This window comes from Podarcis filfolensis (genome assembly GCF_964270895.1).
Source record: "Podarcis filfolensis genome assembly, chromosome: 4".
Lineage (NCBI taxonomy): Eukaryota > Metazoa > Chordata > Lepidosauria > Squamata > Lacertidae > Podarcis > Podarcis filfolensis.
Window position 1 is genome coordinate 85568666 of NC_139607.1, and position 23698 is coordinate 85592363.

General features: G+C 44.7%; 1 protein-coding gene across 1 annotated transcript in view; it reads right to left on the minus strand.

The window, feature by feature from the left end:
- Positions 1-23698, minus strand: part of ARHGAP42 (Rho GTPase activating protein 42) — a 168940-nt gene that overhangs the window by 63415 nt on the left and 81827 nt on the right. The window contains exons 4-5 of the mRNA XM_083609686.1: positions 21975-22046; positions 1713-1814 (exon numbers count right to left, since the gene is read on the minus strand). Of these exons, the coding sequence (XP_083465812.1) occupies positions 1713-1814; positions 21975-22046 (174 nt within the window). The remainder of the gene's footprint in view (positions 1-1712; positions 1815-21974; positions 22047-23698) is intronic.

Below are 23698 nucleotides of genomic sequence, written 5' to 3' on the forward strand. Positions count from 1 at the left end.
GGACAGACTGATCTTCCTTCTATTTGACCAGAGCTGGAGGGTGCCATTCGCCTGACTTTCCTGGGGTCAACTAGTTCAAGGCCCACTGTGAGTCCAGTAGCAGCAAAAATCTGTAACAGACTCTTAGGTGACACAGCCAGGCTTAGGATAGAGAGAAAGGGATGTCTGCAGTTTTAAGGCATGAAGATTTTAAAGGAATGATGGGAACTTTTAGGTACAAGGTGGGAGTTTGATTTAAATGAATGGGGATTTATACGAATATTTTTATTTTTTTGGTGGGGCAGGAAATGTTCTTGATGTGCTAAGGGGAATATTATGTGTGGGAGTCATAAAGCCAGGGCAGAGGCTTGTAATATTGCAGGGTGCCCCCTGACCTCGGCTGACCAGCACTCTGAGCTTTACAATGTATTGGAATGTATTGATCTTAAATGGAGTTGTGTTTCCTCTGGGCAGTGATGACCTTATATGGCGATGGGTGTAATAAAAGCCTTGACCGGATGAGGTAACGTGAGACATTGGCAAACGGCCATGCGGCTGGAGAGGAAAAAAAGGAGAATAAATTGGTGGAGAGCAGACAGAGGATCTGCTCTTACCATCATGAAAATATAGCTGGCTTGCTGTGTCATTTTTCTATGCTAAGCCATCTCATGACGGCTGGACTCTGTCAATTATGGATGGTGAAAATGGTTTTGTAGAGCAGCCAAATGTGAAGAGTATGGAGCGGAAGGGAATATTATTCTACACAATCAGCCAATAATTTTTTACAGAACATGACACACAAAAAATCCCACACTGGGAAAGTAGAAGCAGTTGAGTTGGTCTTTTGTAGACCATCACACTCTATGGACAGACCCAACATCTATGGAACGTCTTACCAGACCTCATCATTGCAAACCTTCTGGAAAGCTCCAAAAATAACTGCTCCCCTTGGCCTTTCTTCCAGATTTTTATGCTGAGCTGCTGCCAATTTAAGTCATATTATATTATTGCATGTTAATGTTTTTGGGTCTGACTGTTGTTTAATTTCTTACTGCTGACTTTATAGATTGATTGTGCTGTGCTACGTAATAGTATTGTGTAACTGTGCTACGGGTAGCCTAAAAATATGCAAAAGGCAAGGGTGCCGGCATGAACAACATTCCATAATCTTCAGATGATAATTCATTATTGTGTTTAGACAGGCAGGTTAATGGCAAACAACACAAACTGAGTAATCTCACTCTTTTGCTGTAAATCCTGGAAAGAGATAAGTCTATTGCAGGCATAGGCAAACTCGGCCCTCCAGATGTTTTGAGACTACAATTCCCATCATCCCTGACCACAGGTCCTGTTAGCTAGGGATGATGGGAGTTGTAGTCCCAAAACATCTGGAGGGCCGAGTTTGCCTATGCCTGGTCTACTGTATTGGATTCCATTACTGATCAGAGGACACTACTAAGTTAAATCTTTTTTATGGTGTGTATCTAAAAAGGGAACGAATCAACAAATGAAGTATAGTGACATATTTATCATTATATTTGAACATATATTTAAAATCCATATGCAAGTCATTTATATGTATGTCAAATCTCTGAACAGAAGCATGGATGACTGTTCTACATAAATTCAGAAGGTGATTGTCACTTACCCTCGTTGATACTTCCCCTTCCCCCCTCCTTATTAACGCAAATAAAATAATAATAAAATAAAAGCCCCAATGGTAAAGAGCTTACGTCTTGCAGGTGTGATTCCTTCTTCTTGGCAGATAAATTTAAGTGCTTCTCTAAGGTTGAATAATACTTTTCACTTTCTTTATCAAACTTCTTCTTTCCTTCCTGGAAAACAAGACATTCCAAAGTAAAGAACAGGAAACTAGAACTGAACGTGTTGAAGAAAAGACTTCTCAACCATTAGATCAGGGATCCCCAAACATCTGACTTCACCGATCCCTTCATGGAGCTTATGAAGTTCTCATCAACCCCAACCCCAATTCTTGGGAAGGAAAATGAAACAAAGTCAAGAAACACCAATACACAATTAACGTTTGTTAATCACTGACCCCCATTACTAGGAAACGTAAAAATGTAAAAAATAAATAAATAGGGAAGTACAGTGGATGCTCGGGTTGCGAACGTGATCCGTGCGGGAAGCACGTTCGCAACCCGGAGCGTTCACAACCTGAAACGCCACGTCTGCGCACACGTGGGTCATGATTTGGTGCTTCTGCACATGCGCAAAGCGCGATTTAGTGCTTCTGTGCATGCACAAGTGCAAAAACCTGGAAGTAACCCATTCCGGTATTTCCAGGTTTGGTGCGGTGCGCAACCCGAAATCACACAACCTGAAACGTCTGTAACCCGAGGTATAACTGTAATACTGTTGTAGTGTGGAATCCTCTTCTTAAATACAGAGGTTCCTCATTGCCAAGGGAGGTCCGCTCTGTACATGCCCATATTTGTTATTTCTTCATCGTTCCTAATCACATTTTTCACACTATGCATCATTAACTTCTTTCCCACTCTTAGGCCTTTTCCATCCCCCAGGTCTACAGATTCATTGCCTGCACAGTCCCGTTTAGTCCATGCTGCGACTTGCACAGGTGACAGAGACCAGTGGGGACTGTGCCTAAGGAGAAAGACAACAGGCATCTTGACAAGTAATGACAGCTGCCCAGGAAACTGCAAACTGCCCTCCAGAAGTGAAGGCCCTCTAGCAAACGTTGCTAATAAACCTTCCTTATTCCTTAACTCCCAACCCTGCACTGCAAAGTCCCATTTGATGGGAGAGCTGCTTTCTGCTACCATAAATTCTCACGCTTTATCTGTCCCTATATATTGACGTAGCAGTGACACACACACACGTGTCTGGAAATGTTCAGTGTCGGAACAAAACTCTGATTCTCATTATCTCCTTATGGGAGCCCCCTTCCCAACATTGCAGGGTGGTTTTTAGAAAACAAGGAAATAAATTCATGCATAACCACAGCCTATTGCATCTTTGCCCTCCATATGATTAAAAAAATCAAATATCCTCTTGGTACATTTTTAATGCAACATGGATATACATCAGGTTAAGATATATATCGGAAGCCCTTTGCTTCTTAAAAGGAGGAAGGCGTTTCAGCAGATGCCAATGCAGCTTTAATAAATAATAATAATAATAATAATAATAATAATAATAATAATAATAAAAAATTTTATTTATACCCCGCCCTCCCCTAGCCAGAGCCGGGCTCAGGGCAGCTAACACCAGTAAAATTACAGTAAAAACATGATAAGAAAAAAAACAAACCAATTTAAAATACAGGTTAAAACACAATTTAAAATGCAGCCTCATTTTAAAAGTAGCCCATAGATCAAAACCATAAGGGGAGGGAAATGTAAGGGTCAGACTGACTTCAAACCAAAGGCCAGGCGGAACAGCTCTGTCTTGCAGGCCCTGCAGAAAGATGTCAAGTCCTGCAAGGCCCTAGTCTCTTGTGACAGAGCATTCCACCAAGTTGGGGCCAGTACTGAAAAGGCCCTGGCCCTAGGTGAGACCAATCTAACCACCTTGCGACTTGGGACCTCCAAAATGTTGTCATTTGTGGACCTTAAGGTCCTCTGCGGGGCATAACAGGAGAGGCGGTCCGGTAGGTACATGGGTCCTAGGCCATCCTCCTAGCTTTGAGGAGATGGAGATCCCCCTGCACACAAAGTGCAGCCCTCAGCCCTCGAAGCTTCTAACTCAGCTGGCATCAGAGTCCTGAGCCAGACATGTGGGTTTGGCCTAGAGCAATGTTGGCTGCTGACCTGTCCCATTCATGGCATCAAGTCCTGCCAACATGCCCAGAGGAGCTTTCTGGTGAGGAAAAAAAAATCAACAGAATGTCCTACCTACTTAAAAAGGGCTCTGCTGGGATCAGGCAAAAAGCCTGCCTAGTCTAGTACTTTAGTCTCACGGTGGCCAGCTAGATGCCCTGATTGCGATTCCCAACAACTACCACCCACAGGTGCACTGATCCATTTTGGGACTAAGAGACGTTGCATTTTTCCGGAGGACAGGAAGTGACAATGTGCAAGGAACTCCCCGGGTGAATGGGTCGGAGGCATGGGACAAACACTTCTTTTCTTCTACATGCAACTCACACCCCTTTGCAAGGAGGAACAAGTTGGCTGCTTCTGGGGGTTTTGAGTTTTTAATCTTGTCCCCCTCCAGGACATTTTCTCATCCAGACCCTCCCCTTGGGTTTTTCTCAGGCAAAGCCCATAATTTCACATTTCTTCCAACTACGCATGGCGAAACATACGGAGGAATACAGAACTAGCTACACGGCAACAGCAATTTGAACAATATAAAAAACAACAACGAAAACCACAGAAATGTTGATATATAATCCTGAAATTTGTCCATAATGCGGCAGCTAGACTGGTGACTGGGAGTGGCCGCTGGGACCACATAACACCGGTCCTGAGAGATCTGCATTGGCTCCCACTACGTTTCCGAGCACAATTCAAAGTGTTGGTGCTGACCTTGAAAGCCCTAAATGGCCTCAGCCCAGGATACCTGAAGGAGCGTCTCCATCCCCATCATTCAGCCCGGACACTGAAGTCCAGCTCCGATGGCCTTCTGGCGGTTCCCTCACTGCCAGACAGCCACATCTGGAGAGCTGCAGGTCCCCCATCTCTGATCTAGAGCAGTGTCCCGCTTTGAGGTAGGATAATCTTCCTGTGATATAGCCTAGACCACAATGTGCCCGAAAAAGTAAACACATGTGATAGATAAAAGCTTCAGATGGAAGTAAGCCAGCAGATCTTAACCTGTGGGTCCCCAGATGTTGTTGGACTACAACTCCCATCATCCCTGAGCTCTGGCCTTGCTAGCTAGGGATGATGGGAGTTGTAGTCCAACAACATCTGGGGACCCAAAGGTTGAGAAAGGCTGAAGTAAGCCAACCGAGGAACCTCAGAAATCAGGTGGAGATCCACTGGGTTCTAACCCACTCAACCCCATGGATCTTGCTAGAGGACTGTTCCCTAAGTGGACACAGGATTACAGCCTCAAAATCCCAGTCATTTTTGCATGCATGTGATAAGAGATAGGGCTGAATTCTCTCTCTCTCTCTAGCTCTACATTACAACAGAAATCCCGAGGGAAGCAATTCTCACTGAATGCTCCTTTCACTCAATATTTACGTGAAACTTACAGTTGAGAATCACGATCCAAAATGAGCTCCTGTAACAAACAGTTAAGCATTCCATTTGTTGTGACTGTGATAAATGAGCCATCTGAAATTCTGCAACATCTCACACTGGCTCCTGCCCAAATTCTGCCCACATGCAGAACTAGCAAGCATGGCTAACAGACAATTAAAATTCCTGCCTCCCTCACAGAGGCAAACAAAAGGTAGCCTGTTAAGATATGTGCAACAGTCCATCCCACCTTTTATCTTATTTTTTAAAAACTGTTTTGAAAGCAGCTATTCTGAAAGAGAAAAGTTTAACAATCATGACTTCCTGTTACTAGGGTACCCTGTGGTCTGAGAGCTGCATTTACTGGAAAGCAATGCTACAAATCTGCTTTTTAATTTTCTCTTATTTACCACATGCCAACATTCCTCTTTCAAACGACCCGAGATGGGGAAGAACGCGAACAATTGCAGTCGGTGCCTGAGCCATCGCTCAGCCGTTTCGACTGAATTTACATCTTCATTTTTATTTCGGACATGATGGAACTGCTGGGAATCTCTCCATAAAATGCTAGCGAGCCAGACTCTTCTGGCTTTTAAAAAATAAATGACTTGGACAAATATTCCAGGAACGCTATGATTTATTATTATTATTTTTTTAAGCCAGGCTTCCAAACTGATAGGTCAGCAAGTACCATAGAATTGCCAATGATTTTCAGGTCAACCTCACCCCCGGCACATGTGGAAGTTCATGCAGAACCACCAATTAAAGAGATATGAGGGGGGAAATCAAAAGCATATCAAGGGATTTACCTTGTAAAAAAGCCAGCGACATTTTTGAGTATGTTGATGAATCTTATGGAACAAGGGTGGGAAGCCTCAAGTCTGGGAGCCTCTCTCCCCCCCCCCCGACTCCCTCTAAGGAATGGCTCCTCCTCAGACCACACTTTTCACTGGCCCTGATCCACTGGCTCCTCAACTGCTTTTTCGTCACTTGGAATGTATTACAGTGGTACCTCAGGATACATACGCTTCAGGTTACAGACTCCGCTAACCCAGAAATAGTACCTTGGGTTAAGAACTTTGCTTCAGGATGAGAACAGAAATCGTGCTCCAGCAGCGCGGCAGCAGCAGGAGGCCCCATTAGCTAAAGTGGTGCTTCAGGTTAAGAACAGTTTCAAGTTAAGAACGGACCTCCGGAACGAATTAAGTACTTAACCTGAGATACCACTGTACTGAACTCTGATAACACCTTTTGCTTGCCATGATACCCTGTTTCCCCGAAAATAAGACAGTGTCTTATATTAATTTTTGTTCCCAAAGATGCTCTAGGTCTTATTTTCAGTGGATGTCTCATTTTTCCATGAAGAAGAATACGGTACATGTTTATTGTCCAATTGTGAGGCAGCCAGACTCCGTCAGGGCAGAGCGAGCAGCAGGCGGCAGCTTGTCCTGGCGGCGGCGCGGGCTTTCTTGATTTAAAGAGACCTTGCACTGCCTGAACAGCTCCGGCTGCGCTGCAGCCAATCAGTGAGCTGCGCGGCGGCGCCCACCACTACGGTCCAGAGGAGTCAGACGCCTTACAGAAGCTTCGGGGGCCTTATGTCCAGGGGAGGCCTTATTTTCGGAGGATGCCTTATATTATAGCGAGAGGCAAAACTGGAAGTAGGTCTTATTTTCGGGGGATGTCTTTACTTTTGGGGAAAGACGGTAGCTCAGCAGGTTAGAGCATGGTGCTGATAATGCCAAGGTTGCAGATTCGATCCCCCGTATGGGGCAGCTGTGTATTCCTACATTGAAGGGGGTTGGAAAAGATGGCTCTGAGGGTCCCTTAAAGGTAAAGGTAAAGGGACCCCTGACCATTAGGTCCAGTCATGACCGACTCTGGGGTTGCGGCGCTCATCTTGCTTTATTGGCCGAGGGAGCCGGTGTACAGCTTCCAGGTCATGTGGCCAGCATGACTAAGCCGCTTCTGGCGAACCAGAGCAGCGCACGGAAATGCTGTTTAAGTTCCCGCCAGAGCGGTACCTATTTATCTACTTGTACTTTGATGTGCTTTCGAACTGCTAAGTTGACAGGAGCAGGGACTGAACAACGGGAGCTCACCCCGTCACGGGGATTTGAACCGTCAACCTTCTGATCAGCAAGTCCTAGGCTCTGTGGTTAAACCCACAGTGCCACCCGCGTCCCTCTGAGGGTCCCTTCCAACTCTACAATTTTATAGAGAGGTATGGATGTCAGGCCCATGCAGACTGGAGGGGGGAAGCAGTCAGGTACACTTGCCCCAGGCCTCAGAAGGGGGGCAGGGGAATGCCAGCTGTTTTTTCATTTGTCTGAGTTTATAACTTTATTCTAACAAGACTCCCGCCTTGGGTATGCTCTGCATGGGCCTGGTGGATGTGCAAGCCTTCCATAGGACAAATGCACCCTATTGTGCAAAAATAAAAGTCACAATCACTTGTTCCACCCATTTATTTCATTTTATTTCTGCCTTTGGCTGCTACTCACCACTGGAACATGCCTCCCCCGCTCTGCCAGAAGGCAGCCGTCAGGTTGAAAAAGCTTCCCCATCCTTGCACACCCAGCAATATGTAGCTTATAGGCAACATCCATGAAGATCAATGCTACCTTTCCCCCAATAATCCCGTAACCTCCTATTTGCCAGGAACAACATGCAAAAGCAACCACACCCCTGCCTGCCATATATGGTTGAAAAGCAATGCAAAACATTTCATCACCTATTACAGTGGTACCTCGGTTTACATACGCTTCAGGTTACATACGCTTCAGGTTAGACTCCGCTAACCCAGAAACAGTACCTCGGGATAAGAACGTTGCTTCAGGATGAGAACAGAAATTGTGCAGTGGCGGCACAGCGGTAGCAGGAGGCCCCATTAGCTAAAGTGGTACCTCAGGTTAAGAACAGTTTCAGGTTAAGAATGGACCTCCAGAACGAATTAAGTACTTAACCCGAGGTACCACTGTATATTTGTTCCTCAAATTGAATTATTTCCCCTTCCGCACTTGTTTTCACAGCTAACGGTATAAGCAGCTAACAGCATCAGAGGAGGAGGACTTTGGCCCCCTTCTAGGGTTTCCTAATTCAGCCTTTCAGATTCCAGCGCCCCTCAGTTGTTTCTGACTACAACTGGGAGTTGTAGTCAGAAACGTCTGTTAGGAACCAAATTGGTGAAGCTGGTTTAGCTGAATCAGTCTGAGCCTCTATTGCAGGTGTCCATTCTATACTTCTAGGTAGCATCAGAAGGCAGCCATCCCTCATTTCAGGAAGACGTTCCCCCTTCCTGGTGGAATGTCACAAAATCTGGAGTGCTTTCTTTAGTTTACACAGATTTGGCTTTCCAGATAGTCTCCTGTACTGTATCTTGGAAGCAATAAATTCTTTCCAGCCTCCTTAATCAATGAGGAACACTGACCTCACCATCACTTTTGTTCAAATCTTTAGCCAGCTGTTAAGCTTTGGCCGCAAAGTCAGACTCTGGTTTCTCCCCCCCTGCATGAAGTCTCAGATTCAATCTTCAATACCCACCCCTCTAAGAGACTTGTGGAATTTATAGGCTTCGCTCTTGCTTCTATGCTAAGTGCTTGGCCCAATTCTTACTGAGAAGATTCTCCCAGAAGCCACTTGGCCACGGACCAAACATTTCCTCTAATGTGTGACCACCACAGGCTTCCAGTTTATGACTGGTGGGAGGGTCATAAATTGAGGGTCCCGTAGCAACCCCCTAAAAGCAAGGTTAGATTGTCTGCCAAACACTAAAAGCTGTTAAAGACAGTATGAGTGTCAAGCTGGAATAACTACAATATAATGGACCTACCACAGACTTTGCTCAGCACTAACCAGTCTACTTTTTCCCTCTTAAAAAGGAATATGTAACACTGGACATGATTACTGTGCTCAAATGTCACACTAAACCATGGGTAGGCAAACTAAGGCCCGGGGGCCGGATCCGGGCCAATCACCTTCTAAATCCAGCCCGCCGACGGTCCGGGAATCAGCATGTTTTTACATGCGTAGAATGAGTAGAATGTGGGCTTTTATTTAAAAATGCATCTCTGGGTTATTTGTGGGGCCTGTCTGGTTTTTTTACATGAGTAGAACGTGTGCTTTTATTTAAAATGCATCTCTGGGTTATTTGTGCGGCATAGGAATTTTTTCATTCCCCCCTTCCAAAAAAAATATAGTTCGGCCCTCCACAAGGTCTGAGGGACAGTGGACCGGCCCCCTGCTGAAAAAGTCTGCTGATCCCTGCACTAAACCATGGCTTAGCACAACATGCATGCGCAGGAAAAAGCCACAGCAAGCCCCTTCCCTGTTGCATGGCTGGGAGAACTTCAGTTTTAGCTCAGCTGTGTTTTGATGGACAGACCGTGGTTAACATTAACTGTACTCAGTTAAACTGTACTCAGTAAAAAAAGTCTAACCTGGTGTAAACTAACCATAGTTAATGTTAATCACAGCTCTGGTTCCAGGTGGCATAGCAAGTTGTGGCTGGGGAAACGCAGCCAGATGGGAGGGTATGAACAATAAAATATTATTATTGTTATAACAAAAGAGTAAAGGAATGCTGTCAGAGCTACCCTAGGTCCCAGCTCACAAAGGACCAACGCTGCTTCGTTGTTAAGTATAAAAGTCTTTATTGAAGTTCAGTTTCACTTCCAGAGCCGCAGCGCGCAGCTCTACGTCTCAACTGTCAGACCGCTGATGCTCCGTCTGAGTCTCCTCCCCCTTGACACCAATTTAAGATTCTAGCCTTGCTCCACCTTCTCCGCTGCTCCTTCCTCCTCTGGGTCCGCCTGCCCGCCGGGGTTCCGCCCTTTCTAGCCTCTTCTCCCGCTGATTCCCCTGAGCCTTCTCCCTCCCTCCGGCGGGCTTTAGGAGCTGGTTCCCCATCCGGGTCTCCTGCTGTTCCGCGCGCCTGCACATTTGAACTTGGCGCGCGCGCCCAGCCAGCAGCTTTCCTCCTGACCGTTTCACTGCTGCTGTCACTGCTTCCCCCTTCGGGGGGGCTAGCTGCAACTGACCTCCCTTCCGTTCCCCCACTCTCCGATGGAGGCGTGGTCAGCCCTGACTCCCTCTCTGGAGGAGACACTGCCCCTGACACATGTGACTCTTCCCCCCCACTACGCTCTGGTGGGGAAACTGGTCCCGATCCTCCACTGCTGCTTTGGGGTTCCCCTCTGGCTCCTTGTTTCTGGTGCGTCCCCCCTGGGACCCCCCTTGCCCTGACCATCGGCGCCCCCTTCTGGGAATCTTCTGATTCTCTGGAGAAGCTCATGGAATCTCTCGGGCCACTGTCATACTCCCCTACGCTGCCCTCGGATTCTTCCCCTTCGCTCTCCAATTCCTCTCTCCCCAGTGCTCCTGCTCCTGATTCCCTGACAAATGCTTTCCAACTCCTCCGGCCCATGTGAACACACTGACCTTGGTGTTGCTAAAGCAAAAACGATGCTTCAACCATAGAATTAGAGAATGGTAGAGTTGGAAGAGGACCCAGGGGTCATCTAGTCTTGCCCCCTGAAATGCAGGAATCGCAATGGAAATATCCGTGACAGATGGCCAGCTGTGGGGTTCATCTGCTGATTATAAAGTTGTCCATTTCCTCATTCTTATCATCTATCTATCTCAAATGGGCCCAGAAACATTACAGCCCCTAGCTTAGATGACTTTCAAAGAGGATTAGACTTGATCCTCATGAATTTGTCTATTTCATGCAGTCATGATAGATATAGGAAAATTATAGGCAGCTTAACATAAAAAAAACACCTAAGATCATGGCCACTGGTCTCATCACCTCCTGGTAAATAGAAGGGGAAGAAATGGAGGCAGTGAGAGAATTTACTTTCTTGGGCTCCATGATCACTGCAGATGGTGACAGTAGTCACGAAATTAAAAGACGCCTGCTTCTTGGGAGAAAGGCGATGGCAAACCTAGACAGCATCTTAAAAAGCAGAGACATCACCTTGCCAACAAAGGTCTGTATAATTAAAGCTATGTTTTTCCCAGTAGTGATGTATGGAAGTGAGAGCTGGACCATAAAGAAGGCTGATCGCCAAACAATTGATGCTTTTGAATTATGGTGCTGGAGGAGACTCTTGAGAGTCCCATGGACTGCAAGAAGATCAAACCTATCCATTCTTAAGGAGATCAGCCCTGAGTGCTGGAAGGACAGATCCTGAAGCTGAGGCTCCAGTACTTTGGCCACCTCATGAGAAGAGAAGACTCCCTGGAAAAAACCCTGATGTTGGGAAAGATTGAGGGCACAAGGAGAAGGGGACGACAGAGGACGAGATAGTTGGACAGTGTTCTTGAAGATACCAACATGAGTTTGACCAAACTGCGTGAAGCAGTGGAGGACAGGAGTACCTGGCGTGCTCTGGTCCATGGGGTCACGAAGATTCAGACACGGCTAAACAACAACATAGGAAGTATAACACTATTGGCTGATGGTGAAAACTGGGAGTGGGCTGTTGCTTTCATTCCATTGCTTGTGTGTTTCCCATAAGCATCTGCTTAGCCAACTAGACCATTTCTCTCATCCAATAGAACTCTGCTTTTATCCTTGAGGGGATCACATGAAGACTGTGACTGATCCCTTCTTTGTGAAGGTTCATCCGTACAAAATTATGAGATGTTGCCACCAGTCTGGCAAATCTCCTGATGAAGCCTTAGGCAGCCCAACTATCTGGACAGTTTATCACCCCAATGGACAAGCACCCCTCTTCTTAAGCCTAGCTATAGAGACTTTGAAACAGTAAGAAGTTTTAGATTTACCCCCCGCTCAAAGCCCAACTCTTGCCTTGTGAACTATATAACCTTAGAACACAAAAGGAGTGGCTTAACAACTCCTAGAATGTCAGGAAGATTAAGTGAGAAATTCCAGAAAACTGCCCTTTAAAGCCAAATGTCAACAAATAAAGAATTTTATTTTGGGAAAGGGGAGAGGGTCAGGGTGGGGAAGAGAATGAGAAAGGAACCACACGTAAAGAAACTTGCACATCAAATCAAAATGCGATCTAACTTATGTGGTTACCTTTTACCTACTATCATAGAATCTGGGCTTCAGAGCATGTGCAGAGTTCCATGGAGAAAAGTAGCCCTGAAGCTCTCCATTGCTGGGGTCCTGATTTTGATTGTTTTAAGAACTGAGAGTGAAGTCTAACCTTTTTACTTAATTGTCGAGGCCAGTAAAGATGGGCTCTGAACAGAGACTGCTTAGTTTTGGGACAATTACAAAACAGAGTCGGTTGCTGATGTAGGTAGCCAAACAGAAAACTATTTAGAAGTCGCCTTCATCTTCCTAATGACTCTGAAGGTGCATCTCAGAACAGCTAGCCAATTCTGAAGAGTCAGTTAAGGAGGGATTACATTTAGAATGTGAATTCAGAAACAAAACCCAGGATATAATCAATGGAACTTACAGAAGTACAGTGCACCATATGAAAAATAGGCAGATAATCTAATAGCAAAATATGCACTTTTTGAAATATTACTTAAGTCTTTGGTGTGACAACTGCAAAAACGCTTCCTGCCAGAAATAACACATCAGAGATGTAAAAAATATTTCTAAAATTCTACTTTTCTGCATTTTCTGTCATATCTTTGAAACAAACAGCTTGAAATACGGCTTCCCCCTTCCAATAAGGAAGAAAACTTTAGATAATGCCCTGTAATATTTTTCCATACTGCGATCCATGCGAAGAGTAGCTTTCAGAAATGTAATATTTCTTAAAGGTTTTCTTCCCTTCTTTTGATTTTCTTAATTGTTTCAGCATGTTACTTGAAACAGTATCCTGTTTTGAAAACGAACAGCCAGAGGAGTGGAGTCTGGTTCCCTTCTTTATTCATCCTCTTCGAGTGTGTTTAATGAAATGTCATAGTGTGTATATATCCCTTGGACAATTCATCCTAAGAGCTGCTTTGCTTGACTAAGACCAAAGGTTCATCTGATTTAAGGTTCTGGTTCTAACAGCATGCGAGCAGACAGACACTTCTGAAATCTTGAAGAGGGAAAGAAGGCAAACGTTTTCTGCCATTTGTTCCCACTGTCTGGTCCAGAGATGCTCGTCTCAAAATATGGTGGTTTCGTTTAACTGTAATGGCTTATGGCTGTTGTCAGACTTAGCCATTATCAGTGCCTTTTTTTGAAATTGAAATACTTTATTGTCACTTGTACAGCTTGTATACAGTGAGATTACACGAGCAACCCCCACTCAGCTCTCTTAGTCTTAATTCCCCTCGTTTACTGACGCACACCCACCAAACCCGAAAGTCAGTTGCCCTGTTGTTATCTTTTCATTCAGCAGCCTAACAGCCCACGGATAGAAGCTGTTCTTTACCCCGTTGGTGTGACTAATCATGCTTCTATATCATCTGCCAGAGAGCAGGAGATCAAGTGCCGGCCAGGGTGTGAATAATCCCTGAGAATTTTCCTCAGTCTCCTGAGGCAACGTTCTTCCGCTATTTCTAGAAGGAGGGGTGTTAGCATGGGGTGGGCACTTGCTCAGCTGAGCACTGGGAGCCTTCCGCACCTCAGCCAAGCCCCTTCCCCTCTGCCCCACGTGAGCTGGAGAATTGCTCAGCTGAGGTGCTGGAAGACTTATTCCCTGCGCCTCAGCTCTGCAGGTCAAGGAAGCCGCCCTGCCTCTCAGGCTGGCATGCACAAGCAGAGGATGTGGGTGGCGCCGTGGTCTAAACCACTGAGCCTCTTGGGGCTTGGCGATCGGAAGGTTGGCGGTTTGAATCCCCATGACAGGGTGAGCTCCCATTGCTCTGTCCCAGCTCCTGCCAACCTAGCAGTTCAAAAGCACGCCAGTACAAGTAAATAAATAGGTGCCACTGTGGTGGGAAGGTAAATGACGTTTCCGTGCGCTCTGGCTTCTGTCACAGTGTCCCATTGCGCCAGAAGTAGTTCAGTCATGCTGGCCACATGACCCAGAAAACTGTTTGTGGACAAACGTCGGCTCCCTCAGCCTGAAAGCGAGATGAGCAGCACAACCCCATAGGCACCTTTGACTGGACTTAACCATCCAGGGGTCCTTTGTTGTTGTTTAGTCATTTAGTTGTGTCCAACTCTTCGTGACCCCATGGACCAGAGCACGCCAGGCCCTCCTGTCTTCCACTGCCTCCTGCAGTTTGGTCAAACTCATGCTGGTAGCTTCGAGAACACTGTCCAACCATCTCGTCCTCTGTTGTCCCCTTCTCCTTGTGCCCTCCATCTTTCCCAACATCAGGGTCTTTTCCAGGGAGTCTTCTCTTCTCATCAGGTGGCCGAAGTATTGGAGCCTCAGCTTCAGGAGGGGTCCTTTACCTTTACCTTTACCAGCAGGAGGGGTAGGGCGGCTCTCCTGCATGTCAGCTGTTAGCCAGGAGGCGTCAGCAAAGCTTCTGGCTTGCAAGGAGACCGTCTCCAGAACTCATAGAAGATGTTCGCTTCGGGATCTGGGAAGGGTCTCTTTGTCAGGCAGAGGTGCAGCAGGACTTTGCTAAGGCTGGCCAGGTTCTGCCCACCTGAGAGGCCCTGGCCATCATTAATTCAGGAAGGATTATAGCTCAGGGGTAGAGTGATTTTTTAAAATATATTTTTTGCATGCAGGAGGTCCCAGGATTCAGCCCCAGCATTTCCACGTTAGACAGGGAAAGACAGAGACCTGGAGACTCACTGCCAATCAGTGCAGACAATATAGCTGGAACAATGGTTTGACTTAACACAAGGTTTTGCCCTGTATAATAATTATTTATTACTTACTAAATTTGTGTACACTGGTACCTCTGGTTACGCACTTATTTTGTTCTGGAGGTCCGTTCTTAACCTGAAACTGTTCTTAACCTGAAGCACCACTTTAGCTAATGGGGCCTCCTGCTGCTGCTGCGCTGCCGGAGCACAATTTCTGTTCTCATCCTGAAGCAAAGTTCTTAACCCAAGGTAATATTTCTGGGTTAGCAGAGTCTGTAACCTGAAGCATATGTTAAAAAACAACAACACAGTACATAATCAAAACAAGAACAGAAACTAACCAGTAACTCCCTTACGATCTAGGGATAGCCAATCTTAAATTCAGTTTTGCAAATCAGTTTGTGGCTTTTATAAGAATTCTCATGAAAATTCATCTGGGAGGCCAACATATCCCTGCCTCCCAAGCAGGGTCCCTCCTTCAACCATCTACCACCGCTGTGAGTGTACAATTGTTGGACCCTAATAAAGGCCCCAAACAGAGGACGCCAAGGAAGAAAGAGAAAAAAAATGAAGGGGGGTTAAAAAAAGAAAAAGAAAGAAGCAGCAAGAAGAAAGGAAAGAGAGAGAAGAAAAGGAAAGAGGGGAAAAAAGACAAAGGGGAAAGGAGAAATAAATAAAAATAAATAGGACTTCCTATTTTACATCTTCCAGTTAACATAAAAAAAGTTATTTAAGACATTCAGCCCATGATAACACCCGTCTTCTCCACTTTCTGCTACACAATATTTCTTTTTAATCCCAGTGTTTTGATGTTTATTTACAGATTCAGACTCTCTTTTTTTTATAATATTCGGAAGGGCTAACAGCAGATGGAGAAACAAACATACTTTAAAAAACAGCATCTGCTAAAACAACTTTTCCCCAGCAACTATCAAGCAACATCTCGGCACAGACCTTCCCATTTGGACGGCCAGAACCATCTTATGAGAAAATAAATCTCACGCTCAAGAACTGTTTACAATGTTCTTCCTGTTTACTGATGGGAAAAGGTGGCTTAAACCAAAAGCTAACCAGGGACATGCAGGCCTTCCCTTAGGCTGGCTAAGCAACTGCCGGCAGATTCTAGAGCGGAGTTGTTGTGAAAGGCCACTTTTTTGGCCCTGACAGAGAAATGGACACACTTAGGTCCATTCATTTTCAGAGTCTGGTGCCTCCTACCTCATAGTGGAGATGTGCAATTCTCAAACCCTTTGTGGAACTCCAAGTGATTCCCCAGAATGATGTCAGGGCCTGGGCAGCCAAGATGAGGGCAGGGTGCATAGTTCAAGCTAGTTGGGCTTGTCTGCGAAATGAGCATCAGAAAAAGCTATACCTCCCTGCCTAGGAACATTTGTGAAGCCCTGGAAGAGTATATTCCCTGTACCCCACAAGGACTCTAAGCTCCCATCTTCCCTGACCATTGGCTGTGCTAGTTGGGGCTGATGGGAGATGGAATCCGACAACGTAAGGCAGAATTGAGACTAACCGAAGGACGTTTAATAGGCTTCATCACTCAACCCCAGAAATTTGCTGGGAAGAAAAACATGCAGGGGTTTTGAGACGTGTTTGCAAATAATCTAAAAGGAAGCCGGACAGCTGTTCTGCCCAATATCAGATCAAAAAGCAAAACAAATATCTTTTTTAAAAGATGTTGTTTTTAACATCTCTTTTGTGAAATTCATTTTTTAAAAAATAATTTTTACAGTGGTACCTCGGGTTACAGATGCTTCTGGTTACAGACTCTGCTAACCCAGAAATAGTACCTCAGGTTAAGAACCTCAGGATGAGAACAAACGGACCTCCAGAATGAATTAAGTTCTTAACCTGTGGTAACACTGTATTAGTTTTACAAGATAAATTTCACATTTAACACATTAGAATTTCAAGATCAAACAAGATTCTTCGGAATCTTAGGACTTCCCTCCTCCCCTCCGTGGGTCCTTTAGATATCTTAATCAACTGCATAGTTCATCCAAATTATAATCCTCCAGCATGTCTAAAGTCTTTGTAACTTTGCAAAAGTTACTGAAAGCCATGTCAAAGAGTTCAAATGTTTACAGTGGTCTTTTAAATACAGTCTATGTTTGTCCCAGGGACGCAGGTGGCGCTGTGGGGTAAACCACAGAGTCTAGGACTTGCCGATCAGAAAGTCGGCGGTTCGAATCCCCGCAATGGGGTGAGCTCCCGTTGCTTGGTCCCTGCTACTGACAACCTAGCAGTTTGAAAGCACGTCAAAGTGCAAGTAGATAAATAGGTACCAGCACCAGCAGGTAGGTAACACATTTCCGTGTGCTGCTCTGGTTTGCCAGAAGCGGATTAGTCATGCTGGCCACATGACCCGGAAGCTGTACGCCGGCTCCCTCGGCCAATAAAGCAAGATGAGCACCGCAACCCCAGAGTTGGTCATGACTGGACCTAATGGTCAGGGGTCCCTTTACCTTTACTATATTTGTCCCATTCTCTATTGAAGTTTTGATCCTCCTGATTTCTGATTTTCCCAGAAAGATGTTAAAGCAGCCTTCTTCTTTGCCACCTCACCTCCATCAGTCAACATTTGTTTAAAGAACTAAAAAGCTGGAAGGAACCCGGAGGGTCCAACCCCCTATGCTGTTTTTGGCCCAGCAGAGATCAGGGGTAGAGTGTGTAATTTGCACGAAGAAGGTTTCAGGTTCAATCCCCATCATCCCCAGAAATGACTGTGAAAGACCCCTTGCATCAAATCCTGGAGAATTGTTGCCAGTCAATGTACAGCGTTTCACTGAGTGAACTGGGACAACGGTCTGATCATTTAGGTACATGCTGAGCCCTGGATTTAAACCAAGACAGAAGCTTTAAGTAGGCCAGAAATAAAGATATATTCATGTGGCTGCAGATTTTACCTTGGTATTGAATTATTCTACAGTATTAATAGGACTGCAGGCCACACTATGTCAGAGACTCGGGGAGAGCTGGTGTTAGCAGCGCAGTTAAAGAAGCTGAGTTGCAAATCAAGATATCTGAGGAATCACCTTGTTCCCTACATTCCCTGCCGTCCTCTCTGAGGGTCTTTCTTGTGACGCAACAGGTATTCGTTCCACAGTTGTGCGACTTGGGCCTTTTAAAACAGCGGAACGCTTTCCTGCAGAACACACTTCCCATAACTGATGGACACGGCATTTTGTCTTCAATTGTCAATTGAACACTGCTCAAAACATTTGTTTCTTCATGCTTTCCCAGAGAGACAAGTCTATTCACTGACAGTATTTGGCTGGTGGTCTATTACGGCAATCTTACACGTTCGAATGCATTTTTTGCTTTAAGTTTGTAACGTTTAACGCTCTTATAAAGGTTCCACGTAAATAAAACCAAGGGGTCCCTATCTGAAATGTCACTCCTGCTGAGAATTCACTATGCAGCTTAAGGAAGAGAGCACTACAGTTCTCCTCCCTGCCCCAATCTGCAAACTGCAGATAATGGGACGGACTTATCTTATGGGACTGGTGGAAAGATCGCAGGAAGGATAATGTACACAGAGCGCTCGGAACACTCTGAAATGCCACATCAATGCGAAGCGGAGCCAAATCAACAGAGCAACAAACAGATCTGTCTCTTGCTTTGCCAAGACCAACAGAGAGGCAGATGTAAATGCTAGAGGAAAGAGAAGGAGCCTTCTTCAGTGTCTTAAAAAAAGCATCTCGGTTTGCCCCTTCCGTCTTCTTTGATCTGACACTGGCGGCAATAAAGAGGGAGATGAGCACTTCAGCAAACATTGCTAAATACTATTGTACAGGATGGAGGCTTTCGCCTAAATGAAGACAGCACAGCAACCCATGATCTCAACAACATTACCAGCTGGGGACCAGCAAAACCACATTGACCAAATAAGGGAAGTGACTTCGTGCCTGAAATCCTTTCCCACTTAGCTCACTCTGCGTTTTTCTGTCATTTGTGCAATAAATGATAGGGGTCACCCTCCCCCACTTTCCCCTCACAGCTCGAATGGAATAAACTGCCTAGCGACCCGTATCATGTATAGCTGGGCTTGTGTAATCTTGGGGTGTGAGTAGGAGGTAGAGGAGAGAGAGAATTATATTTGCAGAGACCAATCCTACACAGAATCATGGAAGGGATCCCCAAGGGTCTAGCCCCCTGCAATGCAGGAATCTCAGCTAAAGCACCCAGGACAGATGGCCATCCAACCTCTGCCTAAAAACCTCCAAGGAAGGAAAGTCCACAACTTCCTGAGGGAGACCATTCCACTGTCAAAACAGCTCCTACTGTCAGGAAGATCTCAGAATCTCCTCTCTTGTAAGTTGAAGCCATTGGTGCGACTCTTGCCCTCCAGAGCAGGAGAGAACAAGCTTGCTCCATCTTCCATGTAACAGCCCTTGAAATATCTGAAGATGGCTATCATAGCTCCTCTCACTCTCCTCTTTTCCATGTAAAACATACCCAACACCCTCAACTGTCCTGTCCCTCACAGGGCTTGGTTTCCAGGCCCTTGATCATTTTGGTTGCCCTCCTCTGCACACGTTCCAGCTTGCCAATATCCTTCTTAAATTGTGGCGCCCACAACTGGACCCAATATTCCAGGTGTGGTCTGATCAGGGCAGGATAGAATGGTAATAGGGACACTGTAGTTCTGCTGATGCAGCCTAGAATAGCATTAGCTTCTTTTGTTGCTGCAACACACAGTTGACTCATATTAAGCTTCCGGTCCACTAAGACCTCAATATCCTTTTCATGCGTCTTACAAGTAAGCCAGGTGTCCCCCATCATATAGGCTTGTAACAATCCGAAGCTATTTAAACTTGCTCCATGACATTTTCATTCCACAGGACAGTTACATAACCAACACAGTAAAAGGTTCTTATTTTCTGCAAATCAAGTTCTTCCTGAAATCCTTTAGCTCCTCTGTATTAAGACTTCCAGAAATGTCAGAAATTGTTTTCTTTCACTGTCCCTGTGTGTGTTTATTGGAATTAATATTTCTAAGTTGATGTTTTTTAAACATCCTTCCCAAAATAGCAGAGCAACTATAGAGTATATATTAAATATTATGGGGTGAGGATTCTAAGAATGGAAAGCTGAAGAGAGCCGCGGGGCTATGAAAATCCTGGGAACGCAAGCTGTTTATATTGCTGAAAAAGTTTCGTAACTTGGAGGGTTTCCTCCTCCGTTTTGGAAACCACATCAGAACCATTCACCCAGATACTGCTGACTTCCCACGAACTTCAGCATCACTCGAACAGCATTCTAAACAATAATTTAATGCCGGCCTATGCTTCTGTCAAAATGCCGGATTCATTCACAGCTACTTTGCAAACCTCTCACCTCCAATGAACATGTCACTTTTATTTTACAGCAGAAAGGGCATATCTGTGGTGTGGAGAGATGTATATAACCTGCCCCATAACTCAGGGAGGGGCAGATGCAGACATCCCCCCCCCCTTTGAACACACTGGAATAATCCAGGGTTCCCCAAACTTGGCTCTCCAGCTGCTTTTGGACTACAGTTCCCATCATCCCTGACCACTGGTCCTGCTAGCTAGCGATGATGGGAGTTGTAGTCCAAAAATAGCTGGAAGCTCAAGCGTGGAAAACTCTGGCGCAATCACAATAACAGGCGGCTTCCAATGCTTGTTCTCAGCATTTCACATTCAGAGACGTACTGCAGAGATTTATAATATTCATAGTAGTTGGGTCCAGGCTATCATATCATGACTTAATAATCCAAGCAGTGTACGTCCACATGCAGCCATTTCGCTTTACATAAGCAGAGATACATGTTCAGGAAGTCACAGTCCACTTTAAAACATGGTTTCATGTCCTGGCTAAGCCAGAAGCCACTACCTGGTTAAGACACGATAAGAAGCTATAACAGGAGAGAGCTGTTGCATTCAGGTTCTGCTTTTGGGTTTCCCATAATGGGTATCTTGTTGGCCACTGTGAGATCAGGATGCTGAATAGGTGGGTGGGTGGCAAGATCCAGCAGACTCTTACATTCTTAACTAACTGAAGCTTGTTTCCTTGCTTGTGCTGAGGTAATAATAATAATAATAATAATAATAATAATAATAATAATAATAATTTATACCCTGCCCATCTGGCTAGGTTTCCCAATCAAATATGAAGAACATAAGGTAAAGGTAAAGGGACCCCAACCATTAGGTCCAGTTGTGGCCGACTCTGGGGTTGCAGCGCTCATCTCGCTTTACAAGCCGAGGGAGCCGGCGTACAGCTTCCAGGTCATGCAGCCAGCATGACTAAGCCGCTTCTGGCGAGCCAGAGCAGCACACGGAAACGCCGTTTACCTTCCCTCCGGAGCGGTACTTATTTTTCTACTTGCACTTTGATGTGCTTTCGAACTGCTAGGTTGGCAGGAGCAGGGACCGAGCAAAAGGAGCTCACCCCGTTGCAGGGATTCGAACTGCCGACCTTCTGATCGGCAAGTCCTAGGCTCCGTGGTTGAACCCACAGTGCCACCTGCATCCTAAATTAAGAACATAATACAGCATTACACATTAAAAACTTCCCTAAACAGGGCTGCTTGTCTTTTAAAAGTAGGATAGTTGCTTATTTCCTTGACATCTGATGGGAGGGCGTTCTACAGGGCAGGCGCCACTACCGAGAAGGCCCTCTGCCTGGTTAGAAGTGGCTGCCTACAGATGAAAAATCATGGGTCATATCTAGGGAAGGTATCTTACATCAAGATATCTCAAAACAATGGGCATTAATTAAAGACTGTTGCCGATTCTTTTACTTTGCTGGTTTCCCCCGAAACACCAAGTGGGAACATAACATCATAATTTATTTATTTATTGATGAGGGTGTCCTTGTGTGGACGCTGGGGAGAAACTTGTATGTATGAGTGGCACCATAAACTGCGTGCCCAGTGATGAGTATTCATGGCTTCATCACGCAGTACAGTTTAGCTGTGGGGCTGATTAATTTGTTTTAGAATACTTATATCCTGTTTTATAGTCCCGAGAGGCTCTGAAAGCAGCTTACAAGTGATGTTTACAATGAAAAAAATCACATTAAGTCTAGTACCAGGGACAGAAACCACAAAATGAAGCAGTGACCATGAATAACAATATTCAGAAACAACTTACTTTTGCTGCACCTATTTGTTCCTTGCGGAATTTCTCCAGTGGGGCTATTAAAACATCATTAGCATTCTGGATCTGAAATACATGAGAAAAAATATGCATCAGTTTGGAATACAACATTTTTAGCCAGCTATAATTCCGATTCACCAACTTCTCAGTTGAGAAGTAGCAAAATTCCTGAAGTAATTCATAGAGTTGGAAAGGACTCTGAGGATCATCTGGTCCAACCCACAACAATGCAGAAATCTTTTGCCCAGTGTGGGATTCGAACCCAGAACCCTGAGATTAAGAATCTCACGCTCTACTGACTGAACTATTCCATTGACTACTGAGTCAGCTATTTCCGAAGAGCAACCTGTATATGAATACACCGGCTAAATTATGATTAAGTCTGTAACCTTCCACAGGCTTAGTAGAGCGTAAGGCTGGATTTAGACACATCAAAGAAGCATTTCAGTTAAACGCGTTGCAAACTTTGTATGACAAATCGGGCTAGCAAAAACGGAACTCCACAGCGCCATCTGGTGTCACAGTGTCAGAATGCATAAACAATGCATATAAAGCGCTTTTTCTTTGCCAATGTAGCTGAGTCCTAAGACTCAATGGATTCAGCTGGATTGATTTCTGAATAAATAAACATTAAGTATCCCGGGAACCTCTGCTTTCTTTGTTCTCACCTTTAAATGTTAAAGGACTAGAACCTTTGCTTTATGACGCATAAACCAAGATACTAGCCCTCATGGCACCAAAATAGGCTTTGCTAATATGTGGATAAACAACCATCTCTTAACCTTTTGGCATATATATATATATATATATAGTTGGTAACAAACACTCACAGCTGAAAGTATATCTGACTAAATCAGCATGACAAATCAGTCTACTGGAAATCGACGGACTTAAGTTACCATATTTACACAAATCTAATACATCATCAAATCTATGAGCACCCTAATTTTCTTGACGAAATTTGGCCAAAAAAGGTGTGCATTACATTTGAGCAAATACAGTAGTTGTGTCTATTTATTTCATTGGCTCTTCTCTAAGTATGACTTAGATGGAAGCACAAGAAGATAAAAGTTTTTACTTGGGGCCTCAAAGACAGAAGAGTAGGTTGTGGAAAAAATGTATTTCCATACAGCATCCACACTGAAAAGGCCCTAACCTTGGTTTAAACTCTGAAGCAAGCCACAAATGAAGAATTTGGGGAAAAGATAGTCCTTTACTCCTTCCCATGTTTAACACTAGTAGAATCTCACCAACACACATATAATTAACACAAGTTGCAAAATCAAGCTTTTCCTGATATTGATTTTGGTTTAGCTTGGTGCAGAATATATATATATATATATGCGCATAAAGTATACCCAGATGCCTGTTTAAAATATATTGCACTGCATATTCACTAAGAACTTGTTTTATAAAAAAATATGATTTCTGGCCAACTGCTATGATTGTTCCCACTACATTTATTACTAGCAATCTCTCTAGATAGGAAATCTAAATAGTCATTCCATCTGTCCCCAAAATTCCCCATTTGTGAGATTGAAGCTGGGTTCGTTGTAGTTGTTTGGTTTAAAGCATATAAATATTTAAAGAGAAGAAGCATCATTATACTTAAGACTCCCAGAACTGCAGTTGTTTTAGAGTAATTAAGTTTTAGTGTTTGAGCAGTGATGTATTTCAGTGCTAATTGTGGGATACAAGGGCAAGACGAATGTCTGGAG